Raw genomic sequence first — 15,958 nt, 5'->3', positions numbered from 1 at the left:
TTCCACACCCCAACCCTACCTCATTCTGTATCATCCCTGGGAAAAACTATCCCCCTATTCACTTTCAACTGCACTTTCAAAATCTCAACTATCTAGCCTTTGGCCATCTGTTCATCACAACATTTCTGCAGCTACTGCTTTGCTCAACTGCACCTTCATCACCACCTTTTCTCCCCCCAAAAAATCAGTCTCTCTCACTCTGACCATTTCCTAAGTACGGCCGTCATCTCCGCTCCCTTAAGTCCAAGAGACGCAGACGTGAAAGAATAAGGCGGACAGCTGGTTTAGCCATCTACTGCCAGATCTGGCTGGACCTCTTAAAACACTATCGGGTCTTGCTGTCCTCTGCTAAAACTGCTCACGATACCAGGATCATCTTGCAGTGCAAAGATAACCCCTGGCTTCTTTCCTCTACTGTAAACCATCTTTTTAAACCCCTTTCCTTGTCCTCTCCATCCTCACTTCCAACAATTAAGTGCGAGGAGCTAATGGACTTCTTTGTCACTAAGATCATCCGATCAGCTGCCACATCCCTCCCTTCCACTACCTCACCTGGCCAGACTTCTTATAATGCCTCCCCTTGCCTAGCCCTGAACTCACATTTTCTCTAGTTTCTCCCTCATGCCCACTGGGCTTATTTTGTCCATGAGTCCCGCTTCCTGTTCCCACAATCCTATTCGCGCTAAACTGCTAGCCACCCGACTTCCCTTCCTGGTCCCCATGTTAGCCGGTATTGTAAATTCTCTTCACATGCTGTCCCTCTCTCCTTTAAATCTGCCGTTACCTCCCCTGTCCTCAAAAAACCAACCCTTGACCCCACCGCCCTTGCAAACTATCATCCATCTCCAATCTCCCTTTCCTCTCCAAAATCCTTGAACATGTTGGGCGGAATTTTAACAACCTCGACATCAGGATCCACGGCTGGAGGGACCTGAAGATGGCTCCAGATGAGGCCTGCCACGCTTCTTGATGCCGGCAGGGCCCGGCCCAGCCCGATCCTCCCGGCGGCAGCGAGGCTCCATGACGGCATCCCTGCCACTGGGCGACGCGACCACACTTTAAATATTCAAATCAATAAAATTAATTAATTTAAATATACTCACCCGCGATCTTGAGGGCCCACCGCAATCTTCGGCGCAGCGGCCGGCACTCCTGCACCTTCAGATCCCCCTCCAGGGAAAAAAGGCGCCACACTGTTGTGGAAGGGGGCAGGAGTACGTTTATCAGTGCCAGTGGGGGGGGGGGGGGTGTGGATGGGGTCAAATACACGTGATGGGTGCAGGGAAGGGTTGAACCCTCCAATCAAGTTTCTGCCCTTGCCACAGTACCATAACAGCTCTTATCAAAGTCGCATATGACATCTTATGTGACTGTGGCAAAGGTAAACTTTCCCTCCTCATCCTTCTCAACCTGTCTTCAGTCTTTGACACAGTTGACCACACCATCCTCCTCCAACACCTCTTCACTGTCATCTAGCTGGGTGGGACTGCTCTCACCTGGTTCCATTCTTATCTAATTGCAGCCAGAGAATCACTTGACATGGCTTCTCTTCTGCTCCGCAACATTACCTCTGGTGTCCCCCAGGGATCTGCCCTTGGCCCCTTCCTATTTCTAATCTACATGCTGTCCCTCGGCAACATCATCCGAAAGCACCACTTCTCTTGACTCCTCCACTGTTGCTAAATTATCAGCCTCCTTATCTGACATCCAGTGAGCAGAAATTCCCTCCAATTCAATATTGGGACGACTGAAGCCACTGTTTTCAGCCCCTGCTCCAAATTCCATTCCCTAGCTACCTGGCAACAGTCTGAGATTAAGCCAGTTTGTTTGCAATTTGGTATCACATTTTACTCTGAGTTGAGCTTCAGACCTCATATTCGTGCCATCACTAAGAACCTCCAGGAGGGTTTTCTAGAGCAGTATGTAAATAGTCCAACTCGGGAAGGGGCCATACTGGACCTGGTGTTGGGAAATGAGCCCGGCCAGGTGGTTGAAGTTTCAGTAGGGGACTACTTTGGGAATAGTGATCACAATTCCGTAAGTTTTAGAATACTCATGGACAAAGACGAGAGTGGTCCCAAAGGAAGAGTGCTAAATTGGGGGAAGGCCAACTATACCAAAATTCGGCAGGAGCTGGGGAATGTAGATTGGGAGCAGCTGTTTGAAGGTAAATCGACATTTGATATGTAGGAGGCTTTTAAAGAGAGGTTGATTAGTGTGCAGGAGGGACATGTTCCTGTGAAAATGAGGGATAGAAATGGCAAGATTAGGGAACCATGGATGACAGGTGAAATTGTGAGACTAGCTAAGAGGAAAAAGGAAGCATACATAAGGTCTAGGAGGCTGAAGAAAGACGGAGCTTTGAAAGAATATCGGGAATGTAGGACCAATCTGAAACGAGGAATTAAGAGGGCTAAAAGGGGTCATGAAATATCTTTAGCAAACAGGGTTAAGGAAAATCCCAAAGCCTTTTATTCATATATAAGGAGCAAGAGGGTAACGAGAGAAAGGATTGGCCCACTCAAGGACAAAGGAGGAAAGTTATGCGTGGAGTCAGAGAAAATGGGTGAGATTCTAAACGAGTATTTTGCATCGGTATTCACCGAGGAGAGGGACATGACGGATGTTGAGGTTAGGGACAGATGTTTGATTACTCTAGGTCAAGTCGGCATAAGGAGGGAGGAAGTGTTAGGTATTCCAAAAGGCATTAAGGTGGACAAGTCCCCAGGTCCGGATGGGATCTATCGCAGGTTACAGAGGGAAGCGAGAGGGGAAATAGCTGGGGCCTTAACAGATATCTTTGCAGCATCCTTAAACACGGGTGAGGTCCCAGAGGACTGGAGAATTGCTAATGTTGTCCCCTTGTTTAAGAAGGGTAGCAGGGAAAATCCAGGTAATTATAGACCGGTGAGCCTGACGTCAGTGGTAGGGAAGCTGCTGGAGAAGATACTGAGGGATAGGATCTATTCCCATTTGGAAGAAAATGGGCTTATCAGTGATAGGCAACATGGTTTTGTGCAGGGAAGGTCATGTCTTACCAACTTAATAGAATTCTTTGAGGAAGTGACAAAGTTGATTGATGAGGGAAGGGCTGCAGATGTCATATACATGGACTTCAGTAAGGCGTTTGATAAGGTTCCCCATGGTAGGCTGATGGAGAAAGTGAAGTCGCATGGGGTCCAGGGTGTACTAGCTAGATGGATAAAGAACTGGCTGGGCAACAGGAGACAGAGAGTAGCAGTGGAAGGGAGTTTCTCAAAATGGAGACGTGTGACCAGTGGTGTTCCACAGGGATCCGTGCTGGGACCACTGTTGTTTGTGATATACATAAATGATTTGGAGGAAAGTATAGGTGGTCTGATTAGCAAGTTTGCAGACGACACTAAGATTGGTGGAGTAGCAGATAGTGAAGGGGACTGTCAGAGAATACAGCAGAATATAAATAGATTGGAGAGTTGGGCAGAGAAATGGCAGATGGAGTTCAATCAGGGCAAATGCGAGGTGATGCATTTTGGAAGACCCAATTCAAGAGTGAACTATACAGTAAATGGAAAAGTCCTGGGGAAAATTGATGTACAGAGAGATTTGGGTGTTCAGGTCCATTGTTCCCTGAAGGTGGCAACGCAGGTCAATAGAGTGGTCAAGAAGGCATACGGCATGCTTTCCTTCATCGGACGGGGTATTGAGTACAAGAGTTGGCAGGTCATGTTACAATTGTATAGGACTTTGGTTCGGCCACATTTGGAATACTGCGTGCAGTTCTGGTCACCACATTACCAAAAGGATGTGGATGCTTTGGAGAGGGTGCAGAGGAGGTTCACCAGGATGTTGCCTGGTATGGAGGGTGCTAGCTATGAAGAGAGGTTGAGTAGATTAGGATTATTTTCATTAGAAAGACGGAGGTTGAGGGGGGACCTGATTGAGGTGTACAAAATCATGAGAGGTATAGACAGGTTGAATAGCAAGAAGCTTTTTCCCAGAGTGGGGGATTCAAATAGTAGGGGTCACGAGTTCAAAGTGAGAGGGGAAAAGTTTAGGGGGGGTATGCGTGGAAAGTTCTTTACGCAGAGGGTGGTGGGTGCCTGGAACGCGTTGCCAGCGGAGGTGGTAGACGCGGGCACGATAGCGTCTTTTAAGATGTATCTAGACAGATACATGAATGGGCAGGAAGCAAAGAGATACAGACCCTTAGAAAATAGGCGACATGTTTAGATAGAGGATCTGGATTGGCGCAGGCTTGGAGGGCCCAAGGGCCTGTTCCTGTGCTGTAACGTTCTTTGTTCTTCTATTTCCACCTCTGTAATATCGCCTAACTTCACCCCTGTTTCAGCTGTTCTGCTGCTGATACCCTCATTCAAGCATTTGTTACCTCTAGACTTGACTGTTCCAATGCTCTCCTGGCTGGTCTCCCACATTCTACTCTTTATAAACTTGAAGTCATTTAAAATTCTGCTGCCGGTGTCTTAACTTGCACAAAGTCCCATTCCCCTATCACCCCTGTGCTCACTAACCAACATTAGCTCCTGGTGAAGCAATGTTTTGATTTTAAAATTCTCCATGGCCTTGCCCCTCCTTACCTCTGAGATCTCTTCCAGCCCACAACCCTCCAAGATATCTGCGCTCCTCTAATTCTGGCCTCTTGTGCATCCCTGATTTTAATTGCTTCGCCGTTGGTGCCCACACCTTCAGTTGCCTCGGCAGCAAGCTCTGGAACACCCTCCCTACACCTCTTCGCCTCTCCACCTCACTTTCCTCCTTTTAAGACACTCCTTTAACTACCTCTTTGATCAAGCTTTTGATCATCTGACCTACTGGGCTGGATTTTAAGAGCCCGCCGCCAATCTTGGCAGTGAGCTCAAAAAGTGCAGGCTGCACGCCAAATAGCTGCCACGATCTCCCGCCCGGGGGCTCATTTAAATAGCCAGGGCGGCCCCCCCCCCCCCCCCCCCCAATCACATGGAGGGGGCGGGCTGACCATCCCTGGCAATGGCGTCAGCTGCCTGTGCACAGGCACTGGCACCATTTTTAAAGGGCAGCCAGCCCTGCCGGCATTTTAAAATTTTTAGAAGTACACGCCTCCCCCCCCACCCAACCCTGGCAAACATTTATGCAATAAATTCCTCACACCCCTTTCCCACTCTCCAATAATAATTACATTAGCTATTTGCCCTTCCGCCCCCAGAACACCGACCTTTTAAATATGACCTTCCCGTCCCCCCCGACTGCATACAGTTACAAAGTTTAAAGTTCACCCTTTCACCCAACTTCTACACCCATTATGTTTATTTGACCCCGTCTTCCTCCTCCCACTGCACTGAAAATCCTGACTCCTCCCCCCCGCCTACCAGTGTCATACACCACAGAAACAAGCCCTTTGGCCTATAGTGTCTGTGCCGTCCATCAAACACCTATCCTAATCCCGTTTTCCAGCACTTGGCCCATAGCCTTCTATGCTATGGCGTTTCAAGTGCTCATCTAAATACTTCTTAAATGTTGTGAGGGTTCCTGCCTCTATCACCCCTTCAGGTAGTGTGAACCAGATTCCAACTGCCCTCTGAGTGAAAACATTTTTCCTCAAATCCCCTCTAAACCTCCTGCCCCTTACCTTAAATCTATGCCCCCTGGTTATAGACAGCTCCGCTAAGGGAAAAGTCTTCCTTTCTATCCGATCCTTCATAATTTTGTACACCTCAATCTTGTCCCCCCTCAGCCTTCTCTGCTCTCAGGAAAACAACCCTAGCCTATCCAGTCTCTCTTCATAGCTGAAATGCTCCAGCCCAGGCAACATTCTGGTGAATCTCCTCTCTACCCTCTCCAGTGCAATCACATCCTTCCTATAGTGTGGTCACCAGAACTGTACACAGTACTTCAGCTGTGGCCTAACTAGCGTTTTATAGAACTCCATCATAACCTCCTTGCTCTTATACTCTGTGCCTCGGCTAATAAAGGCAAGTATCCCATATGCCTTCCTAACCGTCTTATCTATCTGTGCTGCTGCCTTCAGTGATCTGTGGGCAAGTGCACCAAGGTCCGTCTGACCCTCTGTACTTCCTATGGTCCTACCATCCATTGTATATTTCCTTGCCTTGTTAATCCTCCCAAAATGCATCACCTCACACTTCTCACGATTAAATTCCATTTGCCACTGCTCCACCCATCTTACCAGCCCATCTATATCATCCTGTAATCTAAGGCCTTCCTCCTCACTATTTACGACACCACCAATTTTCATGTCATCTGAGAACTTACTGATCATATCTCCTATATTCACGCCTAAATCATTAATGTACACTACAAACAGCAAGGGTCCCAGCACCGATGCCTGTGGCACACCACTGGTCACAGGCTTCCACTCACAAAAACAACCCTCAACCATCACCCTCTGCCTCCTGCCACTAAGCCAATTTTGGATCCAATTTACCAAATTGCCCTGGATCCCATGGGCTCTTACCTTCTTAACCAATCTCCCATGTAGGACCTTATCAAAAGCCTTACTGAAGTCCATGTGGACTACTTCAACTGCTTTACCCTCATCTACACATCCAGTCACCTCCTCGAAAAATTCAGTCAACTTTGTTAGACAGGATCTCCCTCTGACAAAGCCATACTGACTATCCCTGATTAGTCCCTGCCTCTCCAAGTGGAGATTAATCCTGTCCCTCAAAAACTTTTTCAATAGTTTCCCTACCACTGATGTTAGACTCACCAGCGTGTAATTACCTGGTTTATCCCTGCTACTGTTCTTGAATAATGGTACCACATTCGCTGTCCTCCAGTCCTCTGGTACCTCTCCTGTGGCCAAAGAGGATTTGAAAATTTGTGTCAGAGCCCCTGCTGTCTCCTCCCTTGCCTCACATAACAGTCGGGGATACATATCATCTGGGCCTGGGGATTTATCCACTTTTAAGCCCGCTAAAACAGCTAATACTTCCTCCCTTTCAATGCTAATTTGTTCAAGTACATCACAATCCCCCTCCCTAACCTCTACAACTTATCATCCTTCTCCATAGTGAACACAGATGAAAAGTAATCATTTAAAACCTCACCTATGTCCTCTGGCTCCACACACAGATTGTCACTTTGGTCCCTAATGGGCCCTACTCTTTCCCTGGTTATCCTCTTGCCCTTAATATACTTATACAATGCCTTGGGATTTTCCTCTATCTTGCCCGCCAATGTTTTTTCATGTCCCCTCTTCGCTCTCTTAATTACTTTTTTAAGTACCCCCCCTACACTTTCTATACTCCTCTAGGGCCTCCACTGTTTTCAGCACACTGAATCTGCCATAAGCCTCCTTTTTATTTCCTTATGCAATCCTCTATATCCCTTGACATCCAGGGTTCCCTGGACTTGTTGGTCCTACCCTTCACCTTTACGGGAACTGAACTCTCACTATTTCCTTTTTGAATGGCTCCCACCGGTCTGATGTCGACTTTCCTACAAGTAGCTGCTCCCAGTCCACTTTGGCCAGATCCTGTTTTATCATATTGAAATCAGCCTTCCACCAGTTCAGTACTTCTATTTCCGGTCCCTCTTTGTCCTTTTCCATAACTACCTTAAATCTTACAGAGTTATGGTCACTATCCCCGAAATGCTTCCCCACTGACACTTGTATCACTTGTCCGGCTTCATTCCCTAGAATTAGGTCCAGTACCGCCCCTTCTTTTGTAGGACCTTCTGCGTGCTGGCTCAAAAAGCTCTCCTGTATGCACTGTAAGAATTCCGTCCCCTTTAAGCCTTTTGCACTAAGACTATCCCAGTTGATATTGGGGAAGGTGAAATCCCCTACTGTTATTTTTACACCTGTCTGAGATTTGCCTACGTATCTGCTCCTCTATCTCTCCCTGACTGTTTGGAGGTCTGCAGTACACTCCCAGCCAAGTGATTGCCCCCTTTTTGTTTTTAAGTTCTACCCATATGGCCTCATTTGAGGAACCTTCTATGATATTATCCCTCCTTACTGCAGTAATTGACTCACTGATTGATCGTGCAATGCCACTTCCTCTTTTAAACTCTCCCCTGTTACGCTTGAATATATAGCTGCCTGTCCTGTCCTTCCCTCAACCATGTCTCTGTGATAGCAATAATATCATATTCCCATGTGTTAATCAATGCCCTCAATTCATCTGCCTTACTAGTAAGACTCCTAGACTCCTTGCATTATTCAGTTGTGCCTTAACAGGTCTATATTTGCTCTGCCTTTCAGACTGACTTAGTTTCACTTCTATATTTGACTGTGCATCACCCCCTACTGTACCTCCACTCTGTATCCCATTCCCCTGCCAAATTAGTTTAAACCCTCACCCCGAACAGCACTAACAAACCTCCCAGCAAAGATGTTGGTCCCGTTCTGGTTCAGGTGCAACCCGTCCAACTTGTACAGGTCCCACCTTCGTCAGAAACAGACCCAGTGATCCAGGAAGCTAAAGCCCTCCCACCTGCACCACCTTTTCAACCACTCATTCATCTGCTCTATCCTCCTATTGCTATACTCACTAGCACTTGACACCGGAAGTAATCTAGAGATTACAACCTTTGAGGTCCTGCTTTTTAATCTGCTACCTAGCTCCCTAAATTCTTGATACAGGATCCCATCCCTCTTTCTACCTATGTCGTTGGTACCAATGTGAACCAGGACCTTTGACTGTTCACCCTCCCCCATCAGAATGCCGTGCAGTTGCTCCGTGACATCCTTGACCATAGCACAGGGAGGCAACATATTCTGGAGTTATGTTTGCAGCCACAGAAATGCCTATCTGTACCCCTTACAATAGAATCCACTATCGCTATAGCTCTCCCACTCTTTTTCCTCCCCTGCTGTGCAGCTGAGCCACCCGTGGTGCCACAGACTTGGCTGTTGCTGCATTCCCCCGAGAAGCTATCTCCCCCAACAGTATCCAAAGCTGAAAATATGTTAGATAAGGAGAAGGACCCAGGGGACTCCTGCACTATCTGCCTAGTTCTTCTACTCTGCCTGGCGGTCACCTATTCCCTTTCTGCCTGAAATAAAAACAAGAAGTGCTGGAAATACTCAGCAGGTCTGGCAGCATCTGTGGAGAGAGAAGCAGAGTTAACGTTTCAGGTCAGTGACACTTCATCACAACTGACAAATATTGGAAATGTAAAAGGTTTTAAGCAAGCAAAGTGGGGGTGGGGCAAGAGATAACAAAGGAGAAGGTGTTGCTAGGACAGGGTCACAGAGAATATCTGACCAGAAGGTCGTGGAACAAAGGCAAACGGTATGTTAATGACGTGCTGAAAGACATAGCGTTAGTACAGAGAGGGTGTGAATTGACTGTAAAGCACAAAGCACTCCAAGCACTAACATTAAAAAAATGAAGGCAGTGGGTAGGCACAATAGAAACAGGCCGTCATGCTCTGAAATTATTGAATTCAGTGTTCAGTCCGACAGGCTGTAATGTGCCTAATCGGTAAATGAGGTGCTGTTCCTCGAGCTTGCGTTGATGTTCACTGGAACACTGCAGCAATCCCAGGACAGAGATGTGAGCATGAGAGCAGGGGGTAGTGTTGAAATGGCAAGCAACCAGAAGCTCGGGATCATGCTTACAGACTGAGCGGAGGTATTCCACAAAGCGGTCACCCAATCTGCGTTTGGTCTCCGCAGTGTAGAGGAGACCACATTGTGAGCAGTGAATACAGTATACTAAATTGAAAGAAGTACAAGTAAATCGCTGCTTCACCTGAAAGGAATGTTTGGGGTGTTGGATAATGAGGAGAGAGGAGGTAAATGGGCAGGTATTACACCTCCTGTGATTGCAGGGCAAGGTGCTGTGGGAAGGGGATGAGGTAGTGGGGGGAATAGAGGAGTGGATGAGAGTATCGCGGAGGGAATGATCCCTTCGGAATGCTGACAGGGGAAGGGAGGAGAAGATGCATTTGTTTCCAGTGGTGTTCCACAGGGCTCAGGTCCCTTGCTGTTTATGGTATATATTAATGATTTGAACTTAAATGTGGGGGGGCATGATTGGGAAATTTGCAGATGACCCAAAGGTTGGCCCTGTAGTTGATAGTGAAGAAGATAGTTGTAGACTGCAGAATTATATCAATGGTTTGATTGAGTGGGCGGAAAAGTGGCAAATGGAATTCAATTCGGAGAAGTGTGAGGTAATGCATTTGGGGAGGGCAAACAAAGCTAGGGAATACATAATAAATGGGAGCATATTGAGAGGGATGGAAGAAGTGAGAGACCTTGGAGTGGATGTCCACAGGTTCCTGAAGGTGGCAGGACAGATAGATAGAGTTGGGAAGAAGGCATATGGAATGCTTTCCTTTATTGGCCGAGATATAGAATACAAAAGCAGGGATGTAATGCTGGGACTGTATAAAATGCTAGTTAGGCCACAAATGGAATATTACCTACAGTTCTGGTCACCACATTACAGGAAGAACATAATTGCTTTGGAGAGAGTACAGAGGAGATTTACAAGAATGTTGCCAGGGCTTGAAAGTTGCAGCTATGAGGAAAGATTGTTGTAGGGTTGTTTTCCTTAGAACAGAGGAGGCTGAGGGGTGACTTAATTGAAGTGTACAAAATTATGAAGCGCCTAGATAGAGTAGACAGGAAGGACCTGTTTCCCCTAATGGAGAAGTCAATTACCAGGGGCCTTGATTTAAGGTGATTGGTAGAAGGATTAGAGGGGACATGAGGAAAAACTTTTTCACCCAGAGAGTGGTGGGTGTCTGGAATTCACTGCCTGAATTGGTGGTGGAGGCAGAAAGTCACAACTCATTTAAAAGGTACATGGACAAGCACCTGAAGTGCTGTAACCTGCAAGGCTATGGACCAGGACTGGAAGGTAGGATTAGATTGGGCGGCTAGTTTTGCAGCTGGCGCAGACACGATGGGCTGAATGGCCTCCTTCCGTGCCGTAACTTTTCTATGGTTCTATGGTCTCTGCCATTTCCTCATGACAATTTCTCTTGTCTCTGCCTCTAAGGGACCAACATTTACTTTAGCTACTCTCCTTTTTATATCCTTGAAAAAGCACTTACAATCGATTTTTATATTCCTGGCTAGTTTACACTCATTTTTTCCCCCTTTTATCAATTTGTTTTCACTTTGCTGGTTTCTAAAGCTCTCCCAATCCTTAGGCTTATTATATTCTTCACAGCATTCTAAGCCTCTTCTTATAATCTAATACCATCCAGAACTTCCCAAGTGAGCCACAGATGAATTTTTCTCAGTGAGTTTTTGTTTTTTAATGAAATGCATTTTTGTTGAAAATTTTGAATCTTTTTTTAAGTGTTTCCCACTGTTTATTTACCACCATAGCTTTGAGCCCATTTACCTATTCAACCTTACCCAGCTCTTCCCTCCAACTTATTTGATTGTCTTTGTTTAAGTTTAGGATTCTTGTTTTGGATTCAAATATGTCGCTCTCAAACTTAATATTACACTAAACGAGATTTAAAATAGCTTTATGCCTAGTGGATTCAATAATGTATTCTCGGAAACTGTCGCAAAAGCATTCTACAAACTCAGCTTCCAGGCTACCTTTGCCAATTTGATTTGTCCAGTTTATATGAAGATTAAAAACCCCCACAATTATTACATTGCCCTTGTTATAAACTCCAATTATTTCTTGTTTAATGATCTGTCCAATATTTTAACTGTTATCAGGGGGCCAATAAACTACTCCCACCAGCATTTTCTGACCCTTGTTATTCCTAATTTCCACCCATACGGATTCTACTTCTTGATCCTTTCTTATTACTGTCATAAGAACATAGGAACATAAGAAATAGGAGCAAGAGTAGGCCATTTGGCCCCTCAAGGCTGCCCTGCCATTCAATAAGATCATGGCTAATCTGCTCCAGACCTCAACTCCTCTTTCGTGCCAGCTCCTCATAGCCTTCAACTCCCCGATATTTCAAAAATCTATTGAATGCCGCTTTAAATACTTTCAGTGATCTAGCCTCCAAAACTCTCTGAGGTAAAGAATTCCATACATTCACTACCCTCTGAGAGAAGAAAATGCTTTGCATCTCAGTTTTAAGAGTGTCCCCTTATTCTGTAACTATGTCCCCTAGTTCGAGATTCCCCCACTAGTGGAAACATCTTCTCTACATCTACCCTGTCAAGCCCTCTCAGAATCTTGTACATTTCAATAAGATCACCCCTCATTCTTCTGAACTCTAATGAATAAAGGCCTCATCTATTTAGCTGTTCTTGATAAGTCAACCCCTGCATCCCAGGAATCAGCCTAGTGAATCTCTTTTGATCTGCCTCCAATCCCAGTATATCCTTTCTTAAATACGGGGACCAAAACTGTACACAGTACTCCGGGTGCGGCTCCACCAACACCCTGTACAGTTGTAACAAGACTTCCATATTTTTAAACTCCAACCCCCTAGCAATAAACGCCAAACTTCCAATTGCTTTATTAATTACTTGCTGCACCTGCATGCTAACTTTTTGTGTTTCATGCACAAGAACACCCAGATCCCTCTGTGCTGCACTGTTTTGGAGTCTCTCCATTGAAATAATAGTCTGGCTTTTGATTCTTCCTACCAAAGTGCATGATCTCACACTTTCCTACATTAAACTCTCCAACTGCCAAGTTTTTGCCCACTCACTCAACCTCTCTGTATCCCCTTGCAGATTCCTTATGTCCTCATCTCAACATGCCCTCCCACGTATTTTTGTATCATCAGCAAATTTGGATATATTACACTCTGCCCCCTCCTCCAAGGCATTAATATAGATCGTAAATAATTGAGGCCCTAGGACTGATCCCTGTGGCACTCCACTAGTTACGTCTTTCCAACTTGAAAAAGACCCATTAATTCTGACTCTGTCTTCTGTGAGTTAACCAATCCTCAGTTCATGCCAATACATTACCCTCAATACCGTGAGCTCCTATCTTGCGCAATAATCTTTTATGTGGCACCTTATCGAATGCCTTCGAGAAATCCAAATAAACAATATCCAAACACACTACAAAAAAGAATAAAAAGAAAGGTCTGTGATAGAGTGGTAGACACGAGAGATTAAATGACAAAAGAGTTAGTGGTGCAGGGCCAAAGGGAGTGGTAATAGGACAAGTAAAGAAACAAAATATGTGTCCAGAGGAGGTGTGAATGGCAGAATGATGAACAGCTGTTATCCAAAAGCAAAAACAACGGAAAAACGAGACGAAAGCCAAAACCTGCAATGAGAAGGCAACAAAATAAGGACAGAGATTACAGTCTGAAATTGTTCATGTAGAAGTGGGTTTAATATTGTGCTTGGTAGTAAGCCTGTTTGATGATCATTGACACTGATCTAATATCAACAGTGAAGTGGGATCTTGGAGAGAGATATATTGCTGTTTATTGATAAGTTGTTCCGCCAACCACGTATGCAGTTACAAATATAATGGTGAGGCAAATAACTGAATTAAAGAAGAAAAGGCAAGAAATTAAATCATGCTACACTGCATTAGTAACACGTGCATGAACCAGTTCCTATTAAATTATTTTTCCCACTGTTTTCTTGAAACTTATGACCCATTTATAATGGCTTTGTTAGAATTCCAGATTCATGAGTTTCATAACTAGCAGTACACACCGTGATTTCAGCCCTGAAGTTAAATTTTAGGCTTGATTAGCTTTCAGTGGATAGATAGATAGTAATTTTTGCTTTACCATTAAGAAAAATCTATTGAAAAGAATCTATATTGTGAAAATTTTCAAATGCAACTGTTTGCATGAGGTGCAGATTACATTTTTTAGTGACATATACTTTTATTACAGATGGTTTAATTCATTCTGGTCTATTTGCAGTTGATAAGTCTTGAAATCATATCTGTATTTATGGTAAATTATTTTGAGATAATTTATATGCATGACAAAACAAGTGACTTTGTAGATCTTTAATGAATAAATACTGTAGGTGAATTTAATCTAGCTGAGAATAACGCAATTTATCCATATAGGTGGTGGATATATTTATAATTTGATTTATACAAATTAATAATATGTTTGAATTTTATTTGTGTGATCATCATCTAAGGAATTAAGATAATAATGATTCTAACTCTGCATATCTAGGCCTTCCTGACCCTCCTGAAGATCCAGAGGTCGTTAGAAAGAACCTCCAGTCTGTCACCCTGTCTTGGTTCACGCCATTGAGCGATGGTGGTAGTACTATACTAGGCTACCATGTTGAGATGAAACCTACTGACAGCGACTGCTGGTTGCCATGTAACACAAAAGCGATTGAAGAGTTGGAGTTCACTGTCGATAATCTAATACCAGGCACTGGTTACAGATTCCGTGTTTCAGCTCTGAACCAGGCTGGTGCTGGAGAACCTGTTCATTTACCGCAGACGATTCTGCTGGGTGAGAATTTTGAATGCAGACCCACTTCATGCAGTGCATGTACTTCACGTTTCTACAATTAACAGAGCTGCAACAGGGCCTTGGTTCTTTGCAAAACAAAATTGAGAAACTGAGAACAGAAAGTGCTGGAAATACTCTGTAGGTCTGGCAACATCTGTGTTGAGAGAAACAGTATTTTTTTATTTGTTTGTGGGACATGGGTGTCTGTGGCTCTGCCAGTATTTATTGCCTTGCCATTTCAGAGGGCATTTTAAGAGTCAACCACATAACTGTGAGTCATGCAGGCCAGGTAAAGACATTAGTGAACCAGATGGGTTTTTACAACAATTGACATTGGTTTCATGGACACCATTAGACTAGCTTTTTAATTCCAGATTTCTTAACTGAATTCAAATTTCACCATCTGCCATGGTGGGATTTGAACCCTTGTTCCCAGAGCATTAGCCTGGCTGCTGGATTACTAGTCCAGTGACATTACCACTATGCCACCACCTCCCCCAAACGTTAATGTTTTAGGTCTGTAACCCTTCATCAGAACTAGCAAAAGTTAGAAATATAGCAGTCTTTGAGTAAGTGAAAGGGGGGAGGGGGAGAAGAACAAGAAGGAAGGTCTGTGGTAAGAAAGAGGGGGAAGAGATTAAATGACAGATGTGATGGAACAGAATGCAAATGGAGTGCTAAATAGTTATAGTGAAAGACAAAGCATGAGTCCAGAGAGCGTGCTAGTGGCAGAATAACGAACAGCTCTGTACGAAAGCAAAAACATGAAAAACAAGTTTAAGGCAGAACATAGTTAAAAAAAAATTTTAAATTCAAAAATAATAAATAAATAAAAAATAATGGGGCTCATGCTCTGAAATTGTTGAACTCAATATCGAGTCCAGAAGGCTGTAGAGTGCCTAATCGGAAGATGAGATGCTGTTCCTCGAGCTTGCGTTGAGCTTCACTGGAACACTGCAGTAGACCAAAGACAGAAATGTGGACATGAGAACAAAGTGGTAAATTAAAATGGCAACCAACTAGAAGCTCAGGATCATGCTAGTAGACCAAGCGGAGGTGTTCTGCAAAGCGGTGTTCCAATCTGCGTCTGGTCTCCCCAATGTAGAGGAGACCACATTGTGAGCAGCGAATACAGTATACTACATTAAAAGAAGTACAAGTAAATCGCTGCTTCATCTTCTCTCTGACTCCATCCCTTCTGCTAATCTCACCCCTTGCCCTGTATTCACAATACTCTCTGATCTTCCCCTCTCCGAGGCAGAACGATCTGTACTTAGCAAAGGACTCAGTTGTATACCCTTACGCCGCCACCTCAATGAATTTCGCACTCGGCATGATGTTGAGCTTTTCTTCCGTCGTCTTCACCTCCACGCTCACTTCTTTGGACAGGAGTCCTCCCCCCGACCAGCGGACCCATTCACCCACCTTAGGTACTCTCCCTCCTCCTGGACCCCTCTCTTTGGCCTCTTACCCGCTCTTGATCCTTTCATTGAGAACTTTTGGAGTGACATCGGCTGCCTTAATTTCTCTGACCCCCTCACTTACTCTAACCTGTCTCATCTGAACTTGCTGCACTCCGTTCTCTTAGGTCTAACCCTGACATTGTGATCAAACC

At 44.8% G+C, this 15,958-nt stretch overlaps 1 protein-coding gene across 1 annotated transcript in view; it reads left to right on the top strand.

Moving 5' to 3' along the window:
• Positions 1-15,958, top strand: part of obscnb (obscurin, cytoskeletal calmodulin and titin-interacting RhoGEF b) — an 868,128-nt gene that overhangs the window by 542,672 nt on the left and 309,498 nt on the right. Inside the window, exon 96 of the mRNA XM_068053434.1 lies at positions 14,053-14,343. Within this exon, the coding sequence (XP_067909535.1) occupies positions 14,053-14,343 (291 nt within the window). The remainder of the gene's footprint in view (positions 1-14,052; positions 14,344-15,958) is intronic.

Source organism: Heterodontus francisci, chromosome 2 (assembly GCF_036365525.1).
Source record: "Heterodontus francisci isolate sHetFra1 chromosome 2, sHetFra1.hap1, whole genome shotgun sequence".
In the NCBI taxonomy this organism is placed as follows: Eukaryota; Metazoa; Chordata; class Chondrichthyes; order Heterodontiformes; family Heterodontidae; genus Heterodontus; species Heterodontus francisci.
The sequence above is the reverse complement of the archived record's forward strand: the minus strand, read 5'-3'. Positions and strand labels throughout refer to the sequence as shown.